Below are 11499 nucleotides of genomic sequence, written 5' to 3'. Positions count from 1 at the left end.
GTATGCAGTTGGAATTTTGACAATTTTCAAAATTTTGACATTGTGTGGGGGCATTCGCTGGTGTTTAGGCAGAGTAGGGAGGGAGACTGAAGACTGGAGAGAAAAGTTAGAAGTATGGAGTCAATAGGGAAGGCGACCCCAGATCAGTGGGGCATGCTCATGCCCCACCAGAAGGGAAGGAGGTGTGTGTTTCTATGTCGAGTGGCCCCTAGGCATACGCCCATCTCTACCTTGAATCCTGTAGTAACAGAGTCTCTGTTAATTGGCCTTGTTTATAGAGAAGTTAGAGAATAATTTATTTTGATAGTTAAAAAAAAAAAAACTTTAATTAAATTGGGACAGTATAGTAAGAGATTCCGTGTATAGGAATGTTGTGTGTATTAGATATTGTTGCTGTCAGGTCTCTTAGTCACCAGCGGGCAGCAGCAGCAAGGGTGCTGCAACCCCCTGGTGCCGTCCCTAGGCACGAGGAGCCGGATCTGTTTCTACTATCTTTTGTGCACTAGTATGCACCCACCAGAAGTAGTGCTAGACTGGTGGGTATTGTTTTGTACTCCGAGGTGTACTTATCCCGGAGTTAAAAAATAAATAAATAAAATAAAAGGCGTGCTTTCTTTATCGTTCCTTTCCTTTTGTTGGTTTATTTCCTCTCCTTTGTTTCTATGATTATCTGTTGATTTGTGTTCTCGTTCTTATTTCTTTTCGCTTCTTGAATGCTGGTCTGCCTCCACAAGGCATAGTGTGAGCAACGTTGGGCCCCAGCAGGGGTCTACCGGCTAAATGGCCAGAAGAACAACTATACATAACACGACACTTACAAAATCCCACAGTGTGCTAGGTGCCGTATTACAGCACTTGCACATAGGGTTATACTCAGGGTTACTAACAGTCACGATGGTGGCATCGTGAAGGTGCAAGTGGATCTGGCTGCCACAGACCGACTGGACTTTACTGAAATTAGGCCCACTTGACTTGAGTGTCACCCGAATATCAGTTCCATCAGCGTTTTAGACTCCTAAGTAGCAAGCACAGCTTGGCATATCTGAGAGAATGTCTGCGACACCTTTAAGGACGTCACAATATATGTGACGAACTTATGACAGTGGAACTATAGCATCCCCAAAGTGATTTTCAGAAATATCAAATGTTATTTAAACGAATTAAATACACTCCAGCAGGAAACTGAATGATATACTGCAGGGATGGCATCGAAAAAATGAGTAAAAATGTGAACGAACAATTGCGTGCTCATATTGCTAATTGTTTGTGTTTTCTTTACAACTGGATGAGTCTACAGATGTCAGTGATACAGCTCAATTGCTCGTTTTTATTCGTACGGTTGTTCGATGTTTTGCCACTAGAGAAGAACTGCTGGGTATCGTTTCGTTAAAAGAAAGAACTAGAGGTCTTGATATAATTAGCTCATTCAAAAATTTTATTGAAAAAATTAAATTACCACTATTTAAGCTCGTATCAATAACAACAGCTGGAGCTAAAGCAATGACGGGGTATCTTAACGGATCCCTTGCATCGTGCCAAAAGTAAGATGAATTCCCAGATTTTTTGAGTTACCAATGTATCATCCAGCAACAAAAGTTAGCCAGCAAAAGATTAAATACTAATAGTGTTATGGACATAGCTTTCTAAATCGTGAATTCCATCAGAGGACAAACTCTTCAAAGGAGACTTTTCAAAATGCAACTCTATGAGTTGCATTTTTTTTATTTTATTTTTGTCATGGGATGCAAGCAGCAGTGACGCGCAAAACACAGCCTCTCCTACTGAAATGCCAACCCCACCTTCTCGTAGTGCATCCTGTTTTTACAAATGGGGATATAGCGACCGGGTATAGGGCGGTATAACCCTACAACAGTAGCGTCTGCCTCCATGTCAGGAGCGGCTACAAACAGCGTCTTTTCTCCATGTTAAGAGCGGCTGACTAAAACACCTGGCTGAGGTATAAACAGCATGCAGAAGGCAACGGGAAGCCACTGCATTATTTTTCCCAAGACAAACAACCATGCAAACGACGCAAAATCATACTTCGTTTACTGATCATGTGGTGTAAATCCCAAGATCCGGCAGGAGAACAAGCAAGGATTCTCAGCAGTAGCGTAGTCACCATTTTTCGGGCCCGGAGGCAAAGAACATGTTCGGGCCCCTACTTACTTAATGAAAATTGCAAAAAGAGGAGACAGCCAAAGACGCCCGGGCCCTAAAGGGCCCGGAGGCAATTGCCTTGTCTGCCTACATGGTAGCTACGCCACTGATTCTCAGGTCGTCAGCCAGCGAAACCCTTGCAACAAACAGGAAATGAAAATTGGGACGTGGAATGTACGAACTCTACTGAAATTGGGGAACCTGGAAGAGGTGAATGGGATGATGCGTGATAGGGAAATGGATATCTTGGGATTGAGTGAAACCCGATGGCAAGGTAATGGTGATTTCTTCAACGATGATCTACAGTGGAGGTACAGAAACTGGGAGAAATGGTGCTGGTATCCTAATCCAGAAACACTGGGAAAAGAATGTTTTATGAATACCTACTATGTAGATGACAGACTACGGATGGTGAAAATAAAAACATCACCGAGAAACCTAGTAATTATCCAAGTGTACTTCCCGACCTCTAACAGTGAGGACCAGGAAATAGAAGAGATGTATGAGAAAACCGGAGATCTCTTGAAATTGACAAAGGATGGTGACAGTGTTGTAATCACGGGAGACTTCAATTCCGTGGTCGGATCGCAATATGATAGAGTAGGAGTTGGGAAGTTTGGACTGGGAAACAGGAATAGCAGGGGCGAAAGTCTGCTCGACTTCTGTGAACAGAAGTAACAACCAATACCTTATTTGAAGTACCACAGAGAAGAAGGTACACCTGGAGAGCACCAGGTGATATACAACGCTATCAAATTGATTACATACTAGTCAAGACAAGATACCGCAACCAAATTAAGTCGAGTCACAGTTATCTTGGAGCAGAAGTTGACAGTGACCACTGTCTCGTGATGGCAAAGTGCAATCCTAGATTTAAGAAATTCAAACGAATTGGAAGGACTAGCTGGGATTTGGATAAATTACAATATGAACATGCTAAGAGGAATTATGAAGAGAAAACAAAGGAAATCATAGCTAATATATAACAGGAGAAATCAACTGGGATTTGATAAAGCAAGGTATATTAAAAGTAACACAGGAGACATTAGGAAGGAGGAGCTTTGGCCCAAGGAAACCATGGATCACGGAAGAAATACTAGAACTCATACTAAGACGTAACAAATATAGGAAAACACCCACAGAGGAAGGTCAGGAGAACTATAGATACACAAAGAATCTAATTATAACCAAATGTCGTGAAGCAAAACAAGACTGGGTGAATAAAATGGCAGAAGACATTGACGAGGACTTGACAAAGGGAAAAACAGACAAAGCGTATAGAAAGATTAAGTCATTACAATCAATCTCAAAACGAGGAGCACGATGATTAAAGACAAACAAGGGAACCTACTGATGGACCCGGAGGAAATTGGTGAGCGTTGGAAGGAATATCTAGAAGAACTCTACTGTGGAGAAGAAACAATTGATGAGAACGACTATACTGAAACAGAAGACAAGGTAGAAGGGGACGCTAAAGGCCCAACAATTACAAGGAGTGAATTTGAGTTAGCATCAAGTCAATTAAGGAACAAGAAAGCAGCAGGACCAGACAATGTCCAGGCGGAGCAACTCATGAATATGGGAGGAGACATGAAAGATAGGCTTTATCAAGTGATACAAAAAAATCTATGATGGTGAAATCCCAGATGACTTTAATAAAAGCAGAACAATCACTTTTCCAAAGAAAGGAAATGCTAATGACTGTGCCAATTACAGGACTAAAAATCTACTGTCCCATGCATCCAAAATCATCTTGAATGTAGTGAAGAACAGGATCAAGAAAAGAATAGAAAAGGTCATCGATCAAGATCAGTTTGGCTTCGGAACTGGATGTGGGACAAGGGAGGCGCTTCTAGCAATGAGAACAATTCTTGAAAGAAGAATAGAAATGAACAGGAGAACACACATTGCTTTTGTTGACATACGTATAGAAAAGAAAAGCCTTTGATAACGTAAATTGGAAGAAGTTCAGAGTCATGAAAAACTTTGGCTTGGACTGGAGAGACAGAAGGCTTATCCTGATTACAGCCGTCAGAACCCGAGAGAACGTTTTTGTTACTAGGCTTGCCCTGAACACGCAGGCGAATGACATAAAGGCCATGTTTTCTCAAGGATTCGGATTCAGAAGTAAGACAGCTGAAAACAAGGCATCCTTCTTATGTGTCATTTTTGCTCACATGCTCCCCTGATGACCTAAATCTAATCCTTGAAGATAACTGGCCAGTGGGTGCACTAGTTAAAAGATATCGAGAAAAGAACACCGCATACGTGCAGAAAACCAGTGGCGCATCAACCTATATAGCCACTAAAGCAACAGAATGCCCCTTCTGGAGAAGGCCAGACCATTTGCCTTTTTATTCAGAACGTTAACAGTGTTGTTAACAAACTGCACACATTGCAGATTTGCCTACCCCTTGAAGAATAAGACTGTACAGTTGGGACTTCGCTAAATTATAACAGGCAACTGGATCTGCTGTACAATCCTCCAGTTACAGATTTATTGGGAACAGCAGAATAGATAAGCGGGGTGGAGGAGTTGCAATACTTTATCATGAAAGTTTGCATCCTACAAAAATTAAACCAAGTCAGTCTGAAAACTTTGAAGCCATATCGGCGTCTTTCAGGAGGAAGGCTCAAGAAATCCAAGTCTGCCTTATCTATCTTCCACCGGAACACAGTGCTGACACCAGGACCTAGCTTCTTGTGTGGATTTCAGATAATCTTGGCACAGATATTCCCATGATTGTAACTGGCACACTTTAATATGCCTAGCCCAAGACACGATCAAGCTAAAGAATACCTTGATGGAACCCTTCAAACTTTAGAATTGACCCTACTTGATACGCTTCCGACTAGGGGAGAGCAGCATTTGGATTTATTATATTATTATATCATAATCTGATAAACATAAAAAATGTTACCCCTCAAACTAAATTCCAGTCAGATCACAACCCAATATGTTGCAAAATTTCCCTATCCAATAGCGCAGGTGAGCAACGCATCGATGAGCAAACTCGCCAAACCAAGAAGATATACTCTCTTAAGTTCATTAGACCTGAGATTATTTTAAAACATCTCAAGACCTACAACTGGAATGCTCTATACAATAAACCGGTGGAAGAAGCTGCCAACTTGATTGAGAAAGAGCTCCTATTTATTGCTGGCCTGGGTGCCTCAAAAGAGGTAAGGGTCAGCGACAAAACTAAACCGTGGTTCAACGAGTATTTACAACAGGCGTTTGTGGCTAAGCAAAAGACTTATAGGAGATGGAAAAAAAATCAGGATTGAATGAAGACTTCACGGACTACAAGAAAAAAATAGCCATTTTCTTGAAAAAGAAACGACATTCACGCAACGAGCTTCGACATTCGAAAAGAATCGTGAGCAAAAAGGCAGCTAAATTTGAAATGGAAGAAACCACATTCGAACACTGAGCTAAGGAGTGCTTTGAAAGGCTACCAGTTGAAGGTAAAGCAAAAATTGTCCAAGGATATCAGCTGGAGAATATGGCATAACATATTTTAGGGAGAGGAGGCGTTTGTGAGAATGCTTTATCCACAGTCACTATTTCTAGAGAAGATCTCATCAATGCTATTAATTCCTTGCCTACCAAATCTACGATCGGCTCCGACGGGTTTCCTATCTTTATTTTAAAAATATGCAGGGCCTATATTGTTGATGTGCTGTTGCACTTTTCAAAAACATCCTGAGAGATGGAGTCTTTCCCCCGATGATATAAAATATTTTGTTGTCTCTAACGAAGGATCTGTGGTGTCCGACGTCAATTTCCATGCCAACGCTAAGCTGTATGAACTGGAGATATACCTACGCAAAATCGGTTTGTGGTTAAACTCAGACAAGTCAGCACAACTGACAATAACTAATAAGAAGATAAAAAATGAAATCAAATTATCTATTAATGGAGCACAGATTAAGAAAGTGAACTCATACACCGACCTAGGAGTGACGTGAGACGAGGGCCTTGCCTTCCAAAGGCACTTTCAGAACACGAGAACAGAAACACTCGCTTCCATATGGGCTGTAAGACAGGAAATAACTGAGATACGAAACCAGCAGCTAGTGACCCAATATATCCAAAGATGTATCGTTCCTGTATCCTTATATGCTTCGACAATTTGGTCCTCTGCTCCTAATACTCATATTAGGAAATTTCTCAGCCTGGAATACTGGTTGCTCCGGTGGTTAAATAGGATTGCCGGGAAGCCCTTCACAATTTCGAAATCCATACTGTACGCAAACTTGAACACAGCTCCGTGGTTTCAGATTATCACAATACGTAACATCTGCACTCTGGCACAACTTCTGACTGGGAGTTTAGATGCCCCTCAAATTGAAAATCTTGTAGTAAGGCCCCGCCCTGGAGTCCGCTTCCACAACCCTCATAGTCTCCGAAGCGCTCTCAATAACACGGACGGATTAAGGCGGATGTTTCCTGACGATACTCTGGAGCTGTTTAGAGACCTCAAAATATACCCAGACAGGTACTGCCATGAGAAAACTTACAGGGAGCTCATTGCAGCGGATCTGCTCCTGACTCAGAGCAGGAGCTGTGTAAGATGTTGGAAAGGTTATCATTAAGGCTACAAGATTCACATCTAAAGATAAATGCACAAAAGACTAAAATACTTGTCATCACCAAGAATGATGAACAACCTCAAACAAACATCAAAATGGGGAACAACAAAGTGGAACAAGTGAAACAGTTTTGTTATTTGGGGAATTTCATTACCCAGGACAACCGGTGCGCTACATCGACAGGAACACCAGGAAAAAGTTTGCTAAGTCATTCGTTTGGAGTGTGCTGCTGTATGGAAGTGAAACCTGGACATTATGGAAGCAAGATATCAAGAGACTGGAGGCATTGAAGATTTGGGTCTGGAGGAGGATGTTTACAAGGAAGAAAATTTTGGAAAACCTAATGAGGAAAATGAACTTTAGGGGATATGAGGAAATGAAACATTCAGCAGTAGCCAGAGGTGTATGGTTGCAGCGATAAGGTGAAGCCTTTAGAGTTTGATGATGATTTTTGTCATTGAAACCCCATAGCCATTTTTTCCCACCATATTTTAGACTCTACAGTACGTCCTAGAATTTTTTGTGATTACTTTTGAAACAGCTTGTTCCTTAAATGGCACGGCGTGAATATAAAAACTATAAAGTTGAAAAGAAAGTCCTGAGATCTGCATGAAGTGTAGGCCCAGTATTGATTTTTGCTGGTTAAGAAAAGGAACAAATTGATCATACAGGTATCAACCTTTCTCGGCCGCAATTTCTATACCACTTCTTCAGCGTGCAGTAATTAGACTGATGTGTTAACCACACAAGCTATCGTTTTCTTTTTTTTAGAGTGGTCAACCCTTCAATCTAGTCACAATGAAACAGTATAAAAATGTATCTTGGAAACCTATTTGTAACCACAAGAAGTACTAAATTCTGACTTACTGAGGTCTGGGTGCTTTTCTTTCAAATTTATGTTATCAAATATAGAATTCGAAGAGGTTACAGGCAGGTGTTTATTAATAAAACATTATTGTGTGTCATGAAAATAACGGTACCCACATCGATACGATCTGGAAAAATTGCAATTTTGCAACAACCACCAGATTTTCTCTTCGGCTCGATTAAAAAATGTCTGGCCATTCAAAATTTCATTAAAATTGTACCAATAGAAATCCGGCAATTATTATTTAATTATCCATTAGCATTTAATAACACGACACCCAGTGGATGGATTAATTTGATGAAATTTTATATTTAGCTCAATTAGATAGATGTTGAGACCTCCCAAAATTGACCAAAGAAATATGTTAATTATTATTTCTTTGCCCGTCCGTTGGGCCCTCGTGGTAGCACAGTTGGCAGAATTTCCGTCTTCCCCCACCGCGTAAAAAGGACCCGAGTTCGAATTCCGTTGATGACGTGGAAGAATTTTCATGGGCGTGTTTTACAACGTAACTGAGTTAGTCGGTCACAGGCGAGGATAGCATGGTTTTTTCTCCCGGAAACTCAGGTTTTTTGCTCAGCAAACAGAAAGTTGAGCATTGAACATGCGCAAGTTACAGACGGTATATGGCCTTAGTCTGTGATGCTCCTAAAACTCTACAACAACAACCGTCCGTCTACATATAATGCCATGTAGACGGACTTCCAGTGAATAAATTTTCATGTGTCGCTGTAATAGAGCGATTTTACAGCCTTCCCAAATTTCATTAAAATTGGACCAATCCGGCAATCATTGTTTATTTATTATTATACATAAATATCACGCCATAGACTATCCATACACCTTATATTGTAGCTGTAGTCTGCATATTATGTTTGTTGCCGTGCGCTGATTGCAGTAATGAATGGGCAAAAGGGTGGATGCGCAAAAACTAAATGTTCTCGGTTTGCGCATAAGTTACTTTTTTGCTCTTTTTTTTTAAAATTACAATTCATGAATTATTATTATTTGCTAAATGAAATATAACTTACTGTATACATTAATTCGGTTTTTTTTTGGCAATACTTTTTGACGTAGCTTGTATAATGAGGGAAATCTTGCGTCTTGCGGAATGTCTCTGGTCTCTCTGTCAGTAATGATTTTGCAACGCCTGTTCTGGAAGATTTTTCTCTTATTTAATAATGCCATCTTACAAATGGACTTCTGAATAGCCTAATCTTAAAATTGAAACAGGTTTATTCAAAAGAGGTTCGGAATTGATCTTTTAATTTGGCTTTCTTTAAACAGTTAACACTACATGAAAACATTAACTGTGTTTCATTAAGAAGATACTTTTTACAATAAATTCAAGGTAACAAGATGCAATATTTTCAGAATGAGTTGCAAGGTCAACTAGACTGGTGCAGTGAATTGGAACCGGTTGTATGTAATTGTCTAGAAAAGAAGACTCGGTGCAAGTACTCGTACTGCAGGATGTGAGCAGAATTCAAAGTGAAATAAGGGAAATGAAATTGTGAAGCAATTTCCTATTACGCGTATAACTGTATTTTAGTGCTCTGTTAGCTAATATGCATTGCAAGAGCTTTGCTATTTAGTGAATAACTTTCGGGATGAAAGACACTAAATAGCAGCGTTTATGTTGCAATTCAGAACTGTTCGCATTGACCTGAGAACTGTTCTAGGATTAGCAGACACAAATTTCATAACCGTGACACTGAACAGAAACTGTGGGAAATGTCAAAATGCCGAAGAAAGGGCATTTTGACATTTCCCACAGTTTGGCATTTACAACATTTTGACGTCACGTGTGACGCACTTCCAAGTATGACGTCAATCTGTGTTTTACAACCATTATTAATTCATATTTTTTGCCATTTCTTCATCATTGTTTAAATAAATGAAGCCAAAATGTATACGAGGGGGTTTCAAAAAGTTAAAAGTAGGAAGATGTCGTTTTTAATATAAGTTGTCTACATATTCAATAACTAATATGCAAAATTTCATTCTTGTAGGTGATCATACACTAGAGGTGGAGTGCAGAATCTGAGGAAGGATGGTATGGTTGACAAAGTGGAGATTCGAGCAGTGATCAAGTCCTGAATTTGCAGGGTAAGAAAGCTCAGGAAAGCCCTGGTGCTGAGTGACAAACGTGTGACCATTTCATTACCAATGCAGTGGGAATTAGTTATGGGTCTGCCCACAGCATTTTACATTACCAAAACAAAACTATTATTTTTAGGCCACCCGAATAATTAAATTCATCTGCCATGCAGTGTGTCTTATGTCTGTGAATTGCGTGTGTTCTATGGTCGATTTATCTGTTTTGCCGGACGAAAAACCCCAGTTTCTGAAGGAAGAAACCTTGCTATCTACGCTTCAGACCGACTAACTCAGCCACGGAGTGAAAAAAGCCCATTAAAGTTCCTCGCGTCATTGACGGGATTCGAACCCGGGCATTTTTCACCCGGTGTGGGGAGGACGGTGACGATACTACTGTGCTAACCGCGCAGACGCATTTTACCCGACCATCTGCATATGTCTAAAGTCTCCGCACGATAGGTTCCAAGATTGCTGACGTCTTTGCAGAAGCAATGTCGAATGCAATGTTCTCGCCAACTGTTGGATTTGTGTAATGCGGATGTTGAGAACTTTTTTGATTAGTTGGTGACATATGACGAATGCTGGGCGTACCAGTATGATCCGGAGACTAAAGATATGTCAAATCAGTGGAAGCAAATCTCCTCCCAAAAAGGCAAAGACCACTCCATCTGCGAAGAAAGCGATTTTGTCCGTGGTTCCACACTTGCCGGAGAATACTACAGAAATATTTTGAAAAAGTTACTTGATGCTTTGAAGTGAAAAGGCGTGGAATGTTAAGCAAAGGTTTCCGTCTTCCGTCAGACAATGCACCGGCTCACACAGCCGTTGCGACCATCAACTTTGTTGCCCAGTGTGACCTCGAGGCTAAGTGAATGTAAAGCCTCAGGGACGGATGGTGTACATTCAATTATTTATGTATTGAAAAGATGAAAGAACAAAGGCGTGTAGATATACACATGTGGTCGGGCAGGCGAAATATCAAATATCATGAGATTCAGGACAGAAGTGCCAACATCTCCTCCCCCAATCCATTAGGGAGGAACCAAAGAAGTGATGAGCAGTTAAATCCGTGAGTCCTGTGGTTTTAAGATAATAGAATATAGAGTAAAGGCGTTATATTGGACCATCTCTACAAAAAAGGCATTCTTACTAAAATCCACCGAGATCGAATTTTAGTAAAGATTTTGATATACTTGTCCTCGTGAGATGTTGTATAAATCAAAGTAGTAGGTCGGGATCTTAGGGAACTTCGTTCGGGATCATCAGTGCATTAGGGGTTCGTTGAGGGACAGGAGGTAGAGCGTGGTCATGATGGGCATGACGCACATTTTCTTTTGTTTGTTCGTTTGTCTGGATCGTTCAACTGCTTTATGTTTTAAAATGTTTTTTATTTTATTTTAAGGTACGAATCTCCTGGGCAAGTGGCCGAAATCTAGGAGGGGTACCTTTTATCTTCACACATGTATCATGGCACGATGCAGGTGTACTCATTTACGACTGAGGTATGAGGTATGAGGTATTGAGGGTCTAGCGGCTCCTGGGATTTCTCCCATCTCCGCGAATGTTCTATGTATCGGTGACAGTACCCTGTCAAAGCCAGAGATTTAGAAGTGTGTGGGTCATGAGTAGTGTTATATGTTGTGCCCATTGTTTATCCGGCTTATTGGCCGCCAGGCCCCTAATGGGACCAGACGTTGCCCATACCTCGCCACGTGGAGGCTAGCCGGGTGTTACGACTGAGTGAGTCGGAGCGATAGCGTAAAAGAAAATGCTCA

At 40.8% G+C, this 11499-nt stretch overlaps 1 protein-coding gene across 1 annotated transcript; it reads left to right on the top strand.

Moving 5' to 3' along the window:
- The first annotated feature begins 2313 nt into the window (after window positions 1–2313).
- On the top strand, window positions 2314–2838 carry LOC150089036 (protein CFDP2-like). The gene has a single exon (XM_090370393.1). It carries the CDS (start codon window positions 2314–2316, stop codon window positions 2836–2838), a length of 525 nt encoding a protein of 174 aa, XP_090226519.1.
- The last annotated feature ends 8661 nt before the right edge of the window (window positions 2839–11499 follow it).

Source organism: Mastigoproctus giganteus, chromosome 3, assembly GCF_048544385.1.
Source record: "Mastigoproctus giganteus isolate SK-2022 chromosome 3, ASM4854438v1, whole genome shotgun sequence".
In the NCBI taxonomy this organism is placed as follows: Eukaryota; Metazoa; Arthropoda; class Arachnida; order Uropygi; family Thelyphonidae; genus Mastigoproctus; species Mastigoproctus giganteus.
This window is presented reverse-complemented; position numbering and strand designations above follow the sequence as displayed.